General features: G+C 33.3%; 1 protein-coding gene across 4 annotated transcripts in view; it reads right to left on the minus strand.

Moving 5' to 3' along the window:
- Nucleotides 1-19,159, minus strand: part of LOC114333023 (steroid receptor seven-up, isoforms B/C) — a 347,066-nt gene that overhangs the window by 195,931 nt on the left and 131,976 nt on the right. For 3 of the 4 annotated variants that reach the window (XM_050663346.1, XM_050663348.1, XM_050663349.1), the window contains 2 exons: nucleotides 14,016-14,165; nucleotides 10,224-10,247 (listed from right to left, as the gene is read on the minus strand). In XM_050663346.1, coding sequence (XP_050519303.1) covers nucleotides 10,224-10,247; nucleotides 14,016-14,165 — 174 coding nt within the window. The remainder of the gene's footprint in view (nucleotides 1-10,223; nucleotides 10,248-14,015; nucleotides 14,166-19,159) is intronic. The other variant, XM_050663347.1, reaches the window with a different exon arrangement.

The raw sequence follows: 19,159 nt of genomic DNA on the forward strand, positions 1-19,159 counted from the left end.
TTATTAAAGATCAAATATTTTAATTTTTGTGAAAGAAAATACATGCTTTAAAGCGATTTTTCATAAATAACTCAAAATCTGTAAGTTTTTACAAAAAATTTTTCATCACTAAAATTGAAGCTAATAAAAAATATAATAAATTGCTTACTTAAAAATAATGTTAATTTAAACTAAGTTATAGGTAATTAAATGTATATTTTTTCTGCGACTATTCAAATTAATCTAAGGATTCAAGCTTAAATAACGGGAAAGACATGCATTTTTTGTAACACTTACTAAATACTTGTCAAAGTTCTTAGAAATACCTATCAAATGAGCTCCAGAAAAAGTTGATAGCATCAAAATTTATACTCCAAAAAGTTTTCCAAAAAAATAAATTTTTTTTTAATAACTCTGTTAATTTTTAGTATATCAGGCACATCCAACTATTTTAAAGGTAATTTCAAGAGCTATAAATCTGTATTACATTTAATCTTTCAAATACTTTATTTTTTTAGGATAATAGTAAAGGGCTCCTGTTACATTGTTCTCGTAGTAAAATTTAGGCTAAAACGTTTGTATCTTCTTTATTTTGATTCATACAGGAATCAAAAGACAAGTAAAATCTTTGCTAATAAAAGAAACTCAAATTTCGTTATCTATCATTTTTTACGTGAATCGAGTATTGTTGGAGTTATTATCAAAAGCAAATAATTTACGAAAATTTGAAAAATTTTGATTTTTTTTAAATCATATTTAAAGTAATAACTGCAAGAATACTTTATTTTGCTTTAAGTACAACTCTCTCTTAAGCCGGGAATATGGGATGGTTTTCTTGCGAAGGGGTTGTAGCTCAATAGTCGAAATGCGCGTGATTTAAGAGTTTATTCTTAGAATATAAGCTATACGAATTAAACTACTATTAACTTTTTTGTAAAAACTTACAGTTTTTCAGTGACTTACGAAAAACCGCTTCAAAACATGCATTTTTTCACGAATAATTAAAATTTTTGATCTTTAATAACTTAAAAAGTGATGACTTATTTTAATAACTTTATATAACAAATGTTGCTTATAATTTGTCCTTTTAATGATTTTTGCAGTTATTTTTTATAAAATAATTTTCACCTCCGAGAAGGGGCGGTATCCACCCTCAGGGTAAAGGCGCAATGTGGCACCATGTCACCTTTGTTTCTTGAGGTATCCTCTAACCACTGACCAAATTTCGTAAAATTCGATGAAGGTTCACCGAAATTGAAGGTAATCGTTGATTTTTACCTTCAGTGACTGCATTATACAAAATAAATTGCAATCTACTGATCTAAATGCGCGTAATTTGAGAGCTCATAAATTATTAAATGATATGTAGTCGCCAAATGATTAATTTAATGTATTTTAAGTACAACTCTCTCTTAAGCCGGGAAGATGGGGTAGTTTTCTTGCGAAGGGGTTGTAGCTCAATAATCGAAATGCACGTGATTTAATAGTTTATTCTTAGAATATATAAGCTATAGGAATTATATCCGCAATACGATATATTTTAAGCATTTTTCTCTTAAGTTAAATCAATTAAAGGGTTGTTTGGGGGTGAAGGGGATGAGCTCAAAAATCGAAACTATATCATTTCAAGAGCTTATAAATAGCTCGTAATTCTGCCGCAAAAATCGTTTCAATATTCCTATTTGTAAGTAGTGGGGGGGGAGGCTGACTCAGCCCCCCACTAAAATATTAAATTCCTGCTTAGTGGAACGAGCTCAAAATTTTTAATTTGCGGAATATGAGAGCTCATAAATAGCTCATAAATCGGGGCTATTTGTTTTTTAATTTTTGCAAGTGGGGGGAGGGCAGCTCAACACGGGTTTGTTCGCCTCGTTTTAGAACTCAAATCTTTGACGACTGGACTACTGGACTAATATGTGTAAGTTTTGCTTTTTTGTTTTATTCTTTTTCCTTGTTTTAAGTTGCTTTACATTATTTTTTCGTTAAATAAGTAATAATGTAGTTCTGACATTTGTAAAATAATCTTTCTATTTTCCTAAACGTGAACATATCAAATCAAAGTTATATGCACCACAGTATAGTCGAAATGTGGTCGACGAAGAATAATAAATTTAACAAGGAGCCCGATTGAAGTTGAAAAGGGAGGGTTCGCTCAACACGGCTCCACGAAATGGGGGTTGTCGAAAGACCCTTCGACAAAACTTCCCTAGGTACACCAGTAGTTTGCGGACAACTGATTGAAATGATTTCTCGCGGGTCTGTGGTTTTTCCTTGCTTTATCTTTGTGGGTTACTCATCTACCTACTTTATGAAGAGACCATTTGGGAATTACATTGATGACAGCCAAGTGTTTAATACGCGTTGAAACGTTTATTGAGAAGGAGACACTGGATATGAAAGAAAAAATCCTGAAAACTTTTTCGAGGACTTGTAAGATACGATGACAAGATCACAGTGTAGCTGGTCTTTGAATTGATCGAGGATTTATATCATTTTATAGATAAAATATTATTTCTTAATAGCCTAGGCAAAATAAAAAAATATACAGGGTGAAAACCGCTTATGAAATAAAATTATTTCTGTCCTTTTTTTAAGAAAATTTATAAAAACGCTGTAAACCATTTTTATACTAAATGTCTGCTCTTTTTTTTGATAAATCATTTGACAGAAAATTGAAAATTTGACCTGTAGAGGAAGATCCACTGATCACTCTCTTTGCATAAATTAAGTTAAAATAATGTTGTTCTGAAGCTATTTCCTTGTGGCATTTTTATAATCAACTATTTATAATATATAAAAGGACTATCCGAGAAACTTAAAACAATATTAAAACAAACACATTGAGATCTATTCTATCTAAAACTAAACCTAACAATGAACAAGAAAGAACAAAGAATTGCATTTATAAAATACCTTGTGAATGCGAACAATTTTATTTAGGTGAAACATCAAGACCATTAAACGTTAGAATAAGTGAACATCAGTCTTATATTAAAAATAGAGAATTTGATAGATCTCAAATATGTCAACACGCATGGGATAATGAACATAGAGTTCAATGGAGAGATTCAAGTATAATCCTGAAAGAATCAGATAGTAAAAAGAGAAAAATCAAAGAAGCGGCTCTAATTATGCTAAATGAAACCAATTGTGTCGCAAATTCCTCGGTAGAATGCAGTAGAATGTGGTTACCCATACTGAAAGGGGAAGTCAATAGAAAGAAAATACCACGATTAGTAAGTCAATAACATATCGAGTTAGTACAAATTTTATATTTTAGTATTACTTATTGTATATCTAGTATTATTAATATTATTTATAATTTAAACATATTAAAATCAGAATTTGGTATTACTTTTTGGAAATTAAATTAAATGTAAGACCAAATACTTACGATGTCGGGATAGTATCACGAGGTTTTTCCCTGGTTTTCCCTCGTGATTTACTATGGAATCTCTAACGCGAGAATTTTACTGTCATCGTTGCATTTGGTTGTTTTTTAAAGACAGATCACATGCTATGATATTTTTTGTGACGGATATTCTTGAGTTGGGATTGATTTCATGTAATCGAATGAACTATCTTTTAGTAAAGTCGTCCCAGAAACGCAACTCATAAATATTGACGATATCATTTTAAAGTCTTCTACTTTAAAATGTATAATATACGTCTGAATTGCCAATATAAATGAGTCAGATTAAATAAATTATTAGAATAATTTTTTTTTACTTAGCAACAACATTTTTGTTTATTTTAGTAATATTTTGTATTTTGACAACGAAACCCGATTTGGGCTTCGAAACGTTAATAAAATCTTTTTTTGATAAAATTGTGGCTTATATCCCATTATAAATAGTTGATTATAAGTTAAAATAAGTTTAGTTATTACAGATTATTTTCAAATCTTCTTGCTAGGTGCTAGATCCACTATTTTGAATCTCTTCAAGCGTCGAACATCATTATGACCATCAGTAAGATTGCTGGCGAACTCGTTTGGATGGGATTCTAGTTTCTTGAAATATTTTGTGTAATATTCTGTTATTACCTACTGGTTTTATAGATGGCACATTGAGATCTTGCTCTATGGCATAATTTGAGACATACCAAGGGGCATTCAGCATTGTTATAAGGACCTTGTTTTGGAATCTCTGCAGTATTTCTAGGTTTGTTTGACTGGCTGTCCCCCACAGTTGGATACCATTGGTCCATACTACTTTTAATATGTCTTTATATACATATTAGTATTTCGTTTTCAAGAGATAGTTGAGATTGACGACTGATGATCCAGTATATTTTTCGTAATTTTATTCCTAGTTTTTTTCTTTTTGTGAAAATGTGCTTTTGCAAAGTTAATCTCCTATCAAGGTTGATTCCTAGGTACTGGACAGTATCGGTTTGTGGAAGCTGTGTTTCGTTCAGAGTCACAATTGGACATGTTTGTTTTTCATGGTGAAAGTTACATGGATGGATTTACTCTCATCCGCCTTTATCCTCCATTTTTTTAGCCATCGTTGGATATTGTTAAGGTCTTTTTGATGGGTTCTGGACGCTGTGATCGGATCATGGTGAGAGGCTAGTACAGCGGCGTCATCAGCAAAAGTTTCACACGTTGTTCTGTTACTTGTCGGTACATCAGCAGTTTAGAGCAAGTACAATATCGGTCTCAGGACACTTTCTTGTGGATCTCTGGCTTTTATTGGTCTTAGGCTTGTGTATTCATTATCCTGCTTGACTAGGAAATGTCGGTTGGAAATATAGCTTTTTAGGATTTGGTAGAAAGAATGGCGAAGGTTTTTCTTTAGCTGAAATAAAATACCAGCATGCCATACTTGTCGAAGGCCTGATCAATCTCCAGGAATGCAGTAGAACAATACCTTTTATTTTCTAGATCACTTCTGATGCGCTTTACCAGTCTATGTACTTGTTTTAATGTTCCGTGTTGTGTTCTGAACCCAAATTGGTGTTGGGTTTCGCTCAACACGGCTCGACGAAATGGGGGTTGTCGAAGATTCTTCGACAAACTTCCCTAGGTACACCAGTAGTTTGCGGACAACTGATTGAAATGATTTCTCGCGGGTCTGTGGTTTTTCCTTGCTTTATCTTTGTGGGTTACTCATCTACCTACTTTATGAAGAGACCATTTGGGAATTACATTGATGACAGCCAAGTGTTTAGTACGCTTTGAAACGTTTATTGAGAAGGAGCCACTGGAAATGAAAGAAAAATCCTGAAAACTTTTCGATGACTTGTGAGATACTGTGTAGCTGGTCTTTGAATTGTTCAAGGATTTATATCATTTATTAGATAAAATATTATTTCGGCATCAATTATTATTTCTTAATAGCCCAGTCAAAATAAAAAAATATGTTCATTAGATTTCAAATTCAAACAATAACCAACGTTAATTAACAAAATTATAAAACAATAAAATATAATAAAATAGAATATCTTTACAGAAAAATAGTAGATGGAATACACAAAGCGGCACAAGATTCTTTAGGTATCACATGGAAAAAGCCAGAAGTTAGAAATTACTGGTGGAATGATCAGCTAGAAGAAATGAAAAAACATAAACAGGAAGTATACCATAAATGGCTAAATGACAGAGAAAACGAGAATAAAAAAGGTGAATATCGGCAAGCACGTGACAAATTCAAAACCGAAATCATAAACGCCAAAAACCAAAAATGGGAAGACAAATGTCAGGAGTTGGACACGTACATCGGAGGGAGAAAATCTAGAGAAGCCTGGAGATTTATAAAGAAAGTAAGAACCAACAAAATAGAAGAAACTGTGATAAACCCTATAACAACAACGAAATGGGAAGAACATTACAAATCACTATTGGTAGAAAACAGACCAAGGTACAGGACCGCATCACACAAAATAGTCGAGGTCACACGACAGCCAATTCATATAAACGAAGAACAGGCCAAAAAAGCAGTATCAAGGCAATAGAAGGAATTCCTGCAGAACTACTTAAAATGGTACTGACAAATTAGCTAAAATAATAACAACATTAATGAACATATTTTTAAATGGAGAATATTAGAGGTATTACCGTAACTACTACACTAAGTCGATTGTACGGAAGAATTCTAAAAGATCTAATATGTGAAGAGTACTATCCATACGAATCAGAGGAACAACATTCCGACAACATTTTCTCTATAACTCAAGTAATAGAAAAAAGGCTGTCAAGAGGCCAAGAGTCGCATTTACTCATGGTAGATCTAACGAAGGCATATGACACGATCCCCATTAATAGACTATGGGAAGTACTAGAAAAGACCAGCATATGTATCTATTATACCTACAGGCACTCAAAGAACTATACAGAAACTCGACATCCAAAATTAAAAGCGGAAATAAAATATCAAAAGGTTTCCTGGCCACTAAAGGTTTAAGGCAAGAATACTGTATGTATATAGCCAGTATTATTCAATATACATATATGTATATATATATATATATATATATATATATATATATATATATATATATATCAAATGAAATAGAGAATGTGGAGAAATCCCCTTACGAATAATTCACACATCCACCATTTTGGGTTGGGAAAATTTTTTGAATAGAATTAAAAATCCAAACACTAGTTCTTAGAAATGTGTTTCGCCCTCTTCAACCTCTCTGGGCTCATCGGTAAGGATGAGAGGTTGAATATCCTTAGACATATTCCACTCAAAAACAACATTCGAGACCAAGACATAGCAGAAGCGTAGATCTACGCCAAATCTGAAAATGACAGTCTCAAGTTTTAATTCCCTAATTACTCGAAGTAAAACATATGTTTAAAACAAAAGATGAGAAGTTATTGGTTTAACGAAATTTAAGAGGGCGAAACATATTTCTAAGAACTAGTGTTTGGATTTTTAATTCTATTCAAAAAATTTTCCCAACCCAAAATGGTGGATGTGTGAATTATTCGTAAGGGGATTTCTCCACATTCTCTATTTCATTTGATTGATATCGTACGAGTGGTCGTTAAACCAATAACTTCTCATCTTTTTATATATATATATAAAATATATATATATATATATATATATATATATATATATATATATATATATATATATATATATATATATATTGATGAAGCCCTTAGACAATGGAAGAAGAAGTGCAATGGAATGGACTACCGATGGGAGATGCGATACTCTACACGCTGCACTATGCAGATGACCAAATTGTAATTGCACACGACAAGGAAGATCTTGAATATATGGCAAGGAAACTAATAGAGGAATATAGAAAATGGGGACTGGAGGTGAATACCAAAAAAAACAAAATATCTATGCGTAGGAAGGGAAGAAACGGAGAACCTCAACCTGGAACAGGAGATAATTACAAGCTGCAATGAATACATATTATCTGGGAATAAAACTAACTAGTACAGGACGAAACGAAGAAAATATTAAGGAAAGGATAGTAAAGGGAAAACAGGGGATAGGAGCCCTGAATTCGGTACTGTGGCAAAAAAAATATAAGAACAGAAAATAAAAAACGAATTTACAACACAATATTAAAACCAGTGTTAACCTATGGAGCTGAAGTCTGGCAATTAACCAACAAGTACAAAGATAAATTACTAGCCACTGAGATGGATTTTTGGAGAAGGTCAGCAAGAAGATCTAGACTAGAACACATAAGAAACGACGACATTAGACAACAAATGGAAATAGAAAGAACAATCATAGATGGCATCGAAAGACAACAGCTAGTTTGGTACGGACACGTAAGACGAATGGACGAAAGGAGAATTCCCAAAAAAGTGTTAGAATGGACCCCCACAGAAAAACGAAAACGAGGAAGACCAGCAACTACATGGATAAAGGGAATCTCCAAGGCGATGTCTGAAAGAAATCTAAGAGAGGAAGACTGCCACAATAGAAAGGAGTGGCGATTAGGAACGGAAAGGCGTAGAACGCTGTAAAACCGATATAATATATAAATATAAAACAATAAAATACCGAAATAATAAAAAACGAACGAACTAATTTTACTATTTAAAAAAGGAGATAAAAAACAACCAGAAAACTACAGAGGTACTACCCTTAGGGCAAAACCAGACGGACCACTCTGCAGCGCTACTCTGTGGATCCACAAAGCAGCTTCCGATGATTGGCCGTGTGTTCTTATGTGAAGTGAACTTACAACTAAAATTTTACAGGAACTAATGAATCAGAGGATCAGTATAGCAGATGATCAACAGGATTTTCGTACTGGAAGACCGTGTGCAGATGCAATATTTGTTATAAAACAAATTACTGAGAAATCACTAGAGTATAATAGACCAGTATTTAATAATAAAACACTGAAAACGTTTGTTTTCTATACTTCCACAGAATTTATTATAACTAAGTGACTACAGCTGTTTCGGCAGAGTGCCTTTCTCAAGTAATATAGTTTACAATGTGTTTGCCTTTTTAAGTCTTCAACTGAAGAGGTTGAGGAGTGGGGAGCTGTTTGTCTCGAGTAGGTCATTCAGAATTATATCTGTATTTTTCAGTTTATTAATTTCCATAGATTCTAAAAAAGATAGCTTAAGGCCTTTATTTTGAATATGCAGAATTTGAAATTCTTCATTGAAAGAATGATTATGATCTAGAAGGTGAATTGCGTATGTAGAAGTGTCTGTTTTTCTATTGTTGAATGCCCTTTTGTGTTCTGCTATCCGTTTGTCAAAAGTTCTGCCAGTTTGACCGATGTACGTTTTCGGACAGTCACCACACGTTAGTTTGTACACACCACTCTGTATTTGCTTTCTCTTTCGGCTTTTATTGTTCTTAATATAAAAAAGAGCCTTAATATAAAAGCCGAAAGAGAAAGCAACTACAGAGTGGTGTGTACAAACTAACGTGTGGTGACTGTCCGAAAACGTACATTGGTCAAACTGGCAGAACTTTTGACAAACGGATAGCAGAACACAAAAGGGCATTCAACAATAGAAAAACAGACACTTCTACATACGCACTTCACCTTCTAGATCATAATCATTCTTTCAATGAAGAATTTCAAATTCTGCATATTCAAAATAAAGGCCTTAAGCTATCTTTTTTAGAATCTATGGAAATTAATAAACTGAAAAATACAGATATAATTCTGAATGACCAACTCGAGACAAACAGCTCCCCACTCCTCAACCTCTTCAGTTGAGTCTTAAAAAGGCAAACACATTGTAAACTATATTACTTGAGAAAGGCACTCTGCCGAAACAGCTGTAGTCACTTAGTTATAATAAATTCTGTGGAAGTATAGAAAAAAAACGTTTTCAGTGTTTTATTATTAGGCTCATTAGGCACATCAAAGAAACATGAAACGTAAATTACGTTTCATGGAAATAAAACAGTGCTAAACAAATATACGTCCGGCCAGTTATAAAACTCTCCGAAAACAAAAATATGTCATGAGCATAAATCACACTCGTTTCATTGGTAGGCGGACTTTGAGATTTGTTTAGCAGTGTTTTAGTTTCATGAAACATGTTTTTCGTTTCATGTTTCATGTTTTTCGTTTCATGTTTCTTTGGTGTGCGGCTTGGCTTAGATAAAATGAACTTCCATCAAGTAATGGTCGAATCCATACAAGACCAGTATTTCTGTGTCTGATAGACTTGAAGAAACTATTTGACAGAATAACACTCAAAGCTGTAATCCATCTTCTGTAAAATAGAGAGGCCTCCTTAAATATCATAAAAATTATTTAAAACATCTATCAAAACAACAAAATGGAAGTCAGAATAGATGGACAACTTAAAGAACCTATAGAAATAGACAACGGAATAAGACAGGTGGAGTCATTGAGCTGTATACTCTTCAACTTAATCATGGATGAAATCATAAGAGGATACAGAATGGGAAACAAAGAAGTAAAAATACTCTGTTACGCAGACGATGCAATACTGAAAGGCCAAGACGAAGATATTTTGCAAAAACTAGTCAGAAATTGATGGCATCAGTATTGAACAAGTCATGCAAATAAGGTATCTTGGAATTACACTGTTCAGCTATGGAGAACTGGATAAACATAATATCAGAGTGGAGCCCTATAGGAAAAAGAAATAGAGGCAGACCCCGAAGATCTTTCAGAAATAAAGTGAACAAATCAATGGAAAGAATAAATCTGGGAAGGGAATGGCAAAACAGAAAGAACTTGAGAGAACGGTTAAGTGAAGGAATACAGTGAAAACTGTGGAAATCCTTAAAATATATAGATCAATGACTTACCAGATTTTTGTGCTGAGCCAGATACTGGAAAAAACAAATGAATTCAATATCGATACTTACCACCTCTTCATAGATTTTAAATCAGCCTATGATAGTGTACTACGAAGTAAATTGTATGAAGCCATAGACGAATTTTACATTCCCGATAAACTAATAAGACTGGTAAGGGCTACAATACGTAAAGTTGTCTGCAAAGTAAAAATACAGGGTGCACAATCACAAGCGTTTGAAACGCATATGGGACTGCGGTAGGGAGATGCTGTAGCTTTACAACATAGTCTTGGAAAAGGCTGTTAGAGACGCTAGAATAGACATGGGAATATTTTTAACAAATCCTCACAAATTATGACCTATGCAGATAATACAGCAAGTCAAAAATAATATAATTCCTGGACGAGATCAAATCCCTGCTGAGTTATTTAACTTTTAGACGATGAAAACATTGCCTACTTTACCAGTTCCCTTAATAAAATTGAAAATCAAGGAAAAATACCCGATGATTGGTTGGAGTCACTGTTTATTACATTACCAAAGAAAATCAGGCCAACCAAATGCAGCGATTATAGACTAATCTGGTAATAAGCAATTTGGATTTAGTAATGGTCTAGAGAGGTCTGGGAATGTTCTAGGAAATAGCGAGGCACTATTTTGTGTGCGAGTTCTCTTACAAAAAGTTATGAGTTATGAAAGAGCGCTTATGTTTGTTTCATCGACATCGAGAAGGCATTCAACTGAATACAACACGATACACTTTTCGATGGCCTGCGAGCAGCAGGACTTGACCACTACGATATAAGACTACTAAAATACTAAAATATTACAATCATGTAGCTTCTATCCAAATTGGAGATAGTCGTACTGAAAAACTACCCATCAAACATGGAATACGATAGGGTTGTATTCTGTCACCCACTCTTTTTATTCTATACTCTGAAGAAATCGATGGGGAGGTTTTGGATGACAGACAAGAAAAAGTAAGACTAGGCGGAGAAGGAGGAGTAATTAAATATATCAGATACGCAGCCGTTCTTGCAGAAAATTTGCAAGATCTCCAGATATTAGTAAATATACTCAGTAAACAAGTTATCGCAGAGGCCTTAAAATTAACATTTCAAAGACAAAGTGGACAAAGTGGTAGTTGAAAAGATTAGTATGTATAGACCAAGGTCTGTTTTCTCTTAATGGAGAGGAGATAGAACGTATAAACCATTTAAAATACCTTGGCAGCTGGTTAGATGTAAATTATGACTCTGATGAAGAGATAATAACCAGGATCAAAATATCACGTAAGGCTTTTATGACCTGGAAACCAGTTTTATGTAACATAAACTTGTCGACGCATATTCACAAGAAAGTTCTGAAATGATATATGTGGTATATCTTACTATATGGTTGTGAGATAAGGACATTAAAAACCACAATGCTTAAAAAATTAGAAGCCTTCGAATTGTGGTGCTATTGACGGATCTTAAAAATATTGTGGGTTTCGCAGTGTGGAGGGAAACAGATGGATGGGTCTAAAGAAACTTCATGGCTGCTTAATATTAGACAATGGTATGATTCCATAGTAGAAGAATTATTTCGCACAGGAGCCGATAGAGAACGGTTTCAGGAAATTAGACGAAAAAGACATTTGTTAAGGAAGTATGGTTGTGCTTTCCTAACCGCGTGCTCTAAAGCGAAATATAATAAAGATGGGGAAAGCGGATCGTCATGTTACTGAGTTTGTCTAAGTTTACTTCTAAGCATTATTTATTTAATATTCTGGTCTAGACACTCTATGGTTTGTTTTTTAGAGTATTTACTTGTTTAGTGGCATTTTAGATATAAATGATTCCTTAGTACTTATACAGGGTGTTTGGTAAATAATGGGCCATAGCTTAACCTTAGATTCCCGAGGTTAAAATACGTAGATTTAAGCTAACTTACCTTAGTACAAAAGTTGATAATAACTGAAATACAGGGTGTCAAAGTTAAACTTTTATTTTATTTATTTTTGAATATTTCCTGACAGGCATGTGACAACAACACAAAATTTGGTAACTGGTGCTGGTACTGTATACCATACTAAATTATATTAAACAAACGTTTCTGGCTACTGCCAGAGGCGTACGACGGGGGAACGTGAATGGTTGACCCTTCCCAAATTCTACGCCAGTGGCGGAATTGCTATTTTAGTACTATTTTTTGATTCTCCAATACTTTCTATGTAAATAACATACTCTTCATTCGTAACGATAAAGCCATTAGTTTTAAAGATATTTGAAGCTAAAAACGAAGGAGCATAATACATTAATCAAAATAAATGTGCCTTTTCATTTTTAACTTCAAATATCTCGAGAACTAACGACTTTATCGTTACGAATGAAGTGTATATTATTTTTATAGAAAGTATTGGAGAATCTAAAAATTATGCTAAAATAGCAGTTTCATTAGTGGCGTAGAATTTGGGAAGGGTCAACCATTCACTTTCCCCTGCCGTACGCCTCTGGTAGTAGCCAGAAACTATTATTTAACATAATTTAGTAGGGTGTACAGTACAGTGCCTACACTTTCTGCCAAGTATGACATGGATATGTCAAATTATTTTAAAGTGTTCTTTTTTTTTAATAATTTATTCTTTATTTAAAACTTTAAGAACAACTATGTGTGCCCGGTACTATAAAACTATTTGACATATCCTTATGATATTTGACAGAAAGTGTAGGAACTTTACATCCTACTAAAATATGTTAAATATTTTTTCCGGCTACTATCAGAGGCGTACAACAGGGGAAGTGAATGGTTGACCCTTCCCAAATTCTGCGCCACTGATGAAACTATTTTTTAGATTCTACAATACTTTCTATGCAAATAATATACCTTTCATCTGTAACGATAAAGTTATTAGTTTTCGAGATATTTGAAGTTAAAAATGAAAAGGCACACTTATTTTGATTGATATATTATGCTCCTTTGTTTTTAGCTTCAAATATCTCGAAAACTAATGGCTTTATCGTTACGAATGAAGAGTATGTTATTTACATAGAAAGTATTGGAGACTCAAAAAATCGCACTAAAATAGCAATTCCGCCAGTGGCGTAGAATTTGGGAATGGTCAGCCATTCACGTTGCCCCGTCGTACGCCTCTGGTAGTAGCCAGAAACGTTTGTTTACCATAATTTAGTAGGGTGGACAGTGGCAGCACCACTTACCAAATTTTGTGTTGTTGTTCCATGCCTGTCAGGAAATATTCAAAAATAAATAAAATACAAGTTTAACTTTGACACCCTGTATTTCGGTTACTATCAACTTTTGTACTAAGGTAAGTTAGCTTAAATCGACCTATTTTAACTTCAGAAATTTAAGGTTAAGCTATGGCCCATTCTTTATCAAACACCCTGTATATGGCAGCATCACGAATAAACGTCCCGGAAAGATCAACAATGATATCATTTTTCTGCACGACAATGCTTGTTCCCATGACATTCACATATTTCGAGATTTGCTTGGGGGTATGAAGTCTTAAAACATCCCCTTATAGTCCCGACTTATCAGCATATAATTACAATGTATTTGGTATTTGGTGCATTAAAATAGTGACTAAAACGCGTCAGTTCAACCCGGGCGAAGAAGTATAAGGAATGATTCTGCAAACAGGCGCAAATGTATTAATAGCAGCGTATTTATAGACTGATTAAATAATGGGATTGATTTTTTTATTTTAAGAGAGACTTTCGAATTTGTCGAATAAAAATAGCTTAAAGCCTCTCAACCGTAGTACTAAAAATATATTTCGAAAAAAATACATACCTTCTCTCCGCATGCCCATTTTCATACATTTTTTTAAACGACAATATTGGCACTGGTTTCTATGATGTTGATCTATCGGACAATTTCGGCTCCCTCGACATGAGTACGTTAAATTTCTTCTAACACTCCTTTTAAAAAATGATTTGCATCCTAAAACAAAACACTTTATCAAAAACAATATATTATGTACTTTCAGAATAGTTAGCAGAAATAAGAATAAAATAAGTATAAAATAAGTTAGTAAAAATAGAATGCAATATATTTAGTATAGTCGGTTCGCTAAACTCAGACGCAACTGGCTAGATATTTTAGTCGATAATTTTTTTGTTTTTTGCCAATTTTGCAAAAATTGGCAAAATTACTAACTATTTAGTGATTGTTAACTATTTAGTAATTATTTTTTGCCAATTTTACTAAAATTGGCAAAATTACCGACTAAAATATGAAAAAGTTGCGTCTGAGTTTAGTGAACAGACTATAATATTGAATTAGTAAACTTCAAGCTTAGTCAAAATTTAACATTACGCTTGTCTTCATTAGAAAGGTTATACTTATTTTAGGTAAAACCACTGATGATGGAATTATTGTTTCGAAAACGGTCTGTGATATAGTCCTTTTTAGGAACATATCTTGGTGGCTCAGGAATGACTTTTAACCAGTAAATTTCTTGTAACTTTCAACCTTAGTCAAAATTTAACCTTACGCTTGTCCATTGTTGTTAATACCATTCATGGGTTCAGTGGAAAGAAATACTGAAAATATTGTGGTAACGTAGAGCTTGGTGGGAACATTAAAGTTAATCTGATTTAGGAGGTTTGGAAAATCAATAAATCCATGGATGATCGTATATATAAATATACTAGCTTCTGACATATCACGACGGTTCTTGAGTGAGGATAACGATAATTGCTCGATAAGGGAATAATCATGATTTTCAGTAGTAGTGTGAACATAGTAAGCACAATATCTCAAAAATTTATTCTGGACAATATTGTTCTAAAAATACGTTGACCACATAACTGAACAGTATTCCAAAATAGTTCTAACTAAGCAACAATACACTAATCTTGTTGAATCAATGGAGACATAAGTACTTGCAATTCCTAGTAACAAAACTGCGAAGTGTAGATGCCTTTATTGGAATGATTTTCACTTTTTTTATGTACAGAGATGTACTCTGGCTTGATATGTGATTTTTCTCGATTCCTTTCTCTTATTCATTTTTCTTTTCTGGACTTCTAGCCCCATACTTTCCATATCTTTTTCGACCTCTTGCTGTCATCTATTTTTTGGCCTTCCTTTTCTCTTTTTTGAAGATATAGTGTAGTTTAGTACCCTTTTGAAGTCCTTGTGTTCGGCATCCGTCCTAGGTGACCTCGCCATCTAAGTCTCTGTGACTTTATCACTCCTATGATATTATTATCCAGATTTAGCATTACGCCTCACACTCCCTCTAAGGGGAAAATTCACTCATCCCAGATATTTACGGTATCAAAAGGGTTGAGCTCTGGTGGGAGTCTTTCCGTGTTATCGTGCCTTAGGTGAATTGGTATGCAGGAGTATCTCCCAAAAATGTTCGTACACATCTGGCCGTCGAGAGTAGTAGAGCTTTCTGTATGGTCTTGCTTTCTGCATGGTCTCTGATGTTCATTCAGACCCAGCTTTCTGATGTTTTCTAAGAAGTTCTTCGGAATGACTCCAGTACCAGAGAAAATAATAGGTATAGTTCTGCAAGCAAACTCAGAGATCCCTTGTTGATAGAATTTCACACCTTGAAGAATAGCACCCCGCTGAGCTGAATATTAGGATGGTGCGAAAAAAGTCAAGTAGATAATTCCGTGTCGCTATAGTGCGGAAAAGTTGCGATTGGTAATTACAAGAAAAACAAAAAAGAATTATTCAAATCGGGCTTTATCTTCCGATCCCGCAACGGGCCTAAAAATTATGAAAAAAAATTAAATACCTTTTTTTCAAAAATTTTTATTTATCCTCCATGTGCATTTTATTTATCGCTATAGTAAAATTTATTTACAATTTGTATGGTTGAATAATGAAAGAGCTATCTCATTTTTCTGTTACATTGTGCAGCTCTTCACTTGTTTAGATATTGTATGACAATATTTAAACAACCCAGAAATCACAACGAGGAGGTGGTTGCACTTCTAGGTCCACTCACACTTTATGTCCAGCTTTTAAACTTTGTATTGCGATTTGGTGGTAAGATCTCAGCATGTACCTTGATCTAAGTGTTGCCCTGATGAATCCATCTCTTGATTGGGACCCACGACCCACATGCATTAGACGATGCAACCAACGTGACCAACTTTCACTCCGCTCGACAGCTTGCGGGTGGCATGGATAGTTTTGTACATTCCAGTCTGGCATGATGTAATGCAGGAACTTATATCTTCATTTAAAACTCTGCGAAGAACTGGTGGGTAAGATAGTTTTGCAAAATTCCAGTTTATCATTTCAGTGTAGTCCTGTGCTTCAAAATTTAAAGTAGGAGGAATGAAATTTCTAATAGGTACTTTAGCCCTTGGCATTAGTATGTCCGGCTTTTCCTTACAGTTCTCTAATGCCTTAGCCCTAGCTTCTCTTAAGTCCTTAGCCCTAGCTCTCTAATGTGCTTCCTTTCTCCCTAGTACTTGAAATTTTGAAGCACAGGACTAAACTAAAATAATAGACTGAAATGTTGCAAAACTATCTTCTCCACCATTTCTTCGAAGAGTTTCAAATGAAGATATAAGTTATTGCATTACATCAGGCGACATGCCAGACTGGAATGTACAAAAATATCCCTGCCACACGCAAGCTGAGGAGCGGTGCGTAAAGTTGGTCACGGAAGCATCGTCTAATGTCTAATGTATGTGGGCCCCAATCAAGAGATGAATTAATCGGGGCAACACTTAAATCAACGTTCATGCTGCCAGATTTGACCACCAAATCACAATACAAAGTTGGCGTTTAAAAGCTGGACACAAACAGATCAAAAAGAAATATACATATATGTAAATATTGCAAAAAACACACACTCATTGGTTAGTTGGAAAGAAGGGTGTGGGTGGAGCTAGAAGTGCAACCACCTTTTCGTTATGAACTCTGGATTGTTTAAATATTGTCATACAATATCTAAACAAGTGAAGAGCTTCACAATGTAACAGAAAAATGAGATAACTAAATGTTTTTTAATTTATCAAAATCATCAAAAATTTCATTTTTTTATAGATTTTGATTGACCTTGCGGAATCGAAGGATATTCGTTATATGCCTAAAATAATTTTTTTATTACTCAACCATGCAAACTGTAAATAAATTTTACTACAGCGATAAATAAAACGTACATGGAGGTTATATAAAAATCTTTGAAAAAAAGGTAAAATTTCATTTTTTTTTATAATCTTTAGGCCCGTTGCGGGATCGGAAGATAAAGTCCGATTTGAATAATTCTTTTTTTGCTTTTCTTATATATGCCATTCGCAACTTTTCCGCACTATAGCAACACGGAATTATTAACTTTACTTTTTTCGCACCACCCTACTGAATATTAATGACTCTCTTAGTTTGCTTGCAGAACTTTATTGTCTGGGTACTTTGCATTCTCCATTATCTTTGTATTTGAATTTCCAGATCTTTGTAGTTGGCGATCTTTTCAGTGTATTTAGCACGAAGGTTAGTGTTGTTAGGTATCGCCATATCAACGAGTGTTGTTTGTCTCGTTAATTTATTAATATACCAGGGCGCATCTGTAAAAATATTAGTACATTTGGACGTTGAGAGGTGACTCAAATTTTTTTTTAGAAATTGCTTGAAAATAACTCAAATAATAATATTTGAGTTATCCTCCCTCTCAAAAAGGTCCGCAACATTGTTTAAATAATCAAAATGTCAAAAAATGAAGGAAAAATTCGATTTTCTTCTTCGTTTTTTGATTATAACTTTAAAAGTATTCATTTCCGAGAAAAGTTGTACTGACATAAAAGTTGCGTAAATAAATTTCCTATAATATAAAATTGGTTAAAAATTTAAAAAATTGTCACCCTTGTTACAAAATAGCAATAATTGCGAAAAAAACATACAAAAACAAGTATTTGCATTTTACGTTTTTAAACCATTTATGCTAAACTTAGAACCTTCATATTTCACCCAAAAAAACTTTATGATACAATAAAACAATACTGTAAATTTCATTAAGATCGGTTCAATAGATTTTGCAAAATAAATTTTGCAATCTAGCTTTCGCAAAAAAATTCATTTTTTCAAAATGTTACAGGACTGAAAATAAAGCAGATAGCAAGTTAAATTTGTTTTTGCTTATAGAAGTGTACTGTACCTTTCATTTGCAATTTACAAAACTAAAATCGATTAACTACCACGGCGTCAGGAATTTTTTTAAATAAACATTAATTATTGGTGCTACGCGCAGGACAGCGGATAGTTTGCTCTGATTGGGCATTCCAATGACCTTTGATAATGATTGATTCATTTTAATTTTTATTACATTTCAATATAAATAAATAAATTTGTTTATTGCAAAATAAAAACACACACTCTATCCTTTGAAATAACACTTTTTTAGCAAAAACTTTCTTTGTTCATATATTTTAACTTAGACAATAAAAGTTTATTATTTTTAAACATATGCAATTGTTTAAACAATATTTCACAAAAAATAATAACAATAGTTTGATTTTTGTGGAATTAAAATATTAAAATACAACAAAACATAGAGTAAGAAAATAATATATTAGATAAAGATTGAAAGAAATTTTGGTGGAAATCAACTTGTGTGAATCGAACACCGCTGTTCTGCGCGTAGCACCAAAAATTAATGTTTATTTAAAAAATTTCCTGACGCCGTGGTAATTAATCTATTTTAATTTTGCAAATTGAAAATGAAAGGTACAGTATACTTCTATAAGCAAAAAAAAATTCAACTTGCTATCTGCTTTATTTTCAGTCCTGCAACATTTTAAAAAAATTAATTTTTTTTGCGAAAGCTGGATTGCAAAATTTATTTTGCAAAATCTATTAAACTGATCTTAATGAAATTTACACTGTTGTTTTACTATATCATAAAGTTTTTCTGGGTAAAATATGAAGGTCCAAAGTGTAGCATAAATGATTGAAAAACGTAAAACGCC

Source organism: Diabrotica virgifera, chromosome 10, assembly GCF_917563875.1.
Source record: "Diabrotica virgifera virgifera chromosome 10, PGI_DIABVI_V3a".
NCBI classification, from domain to species: domain Eukaryota; kingdom Metazoa; phylum Arthropoda; class Insecta; order Coleoptera; family Chrysomelidae; genus Diabrotica; species Diabrotica virgifera.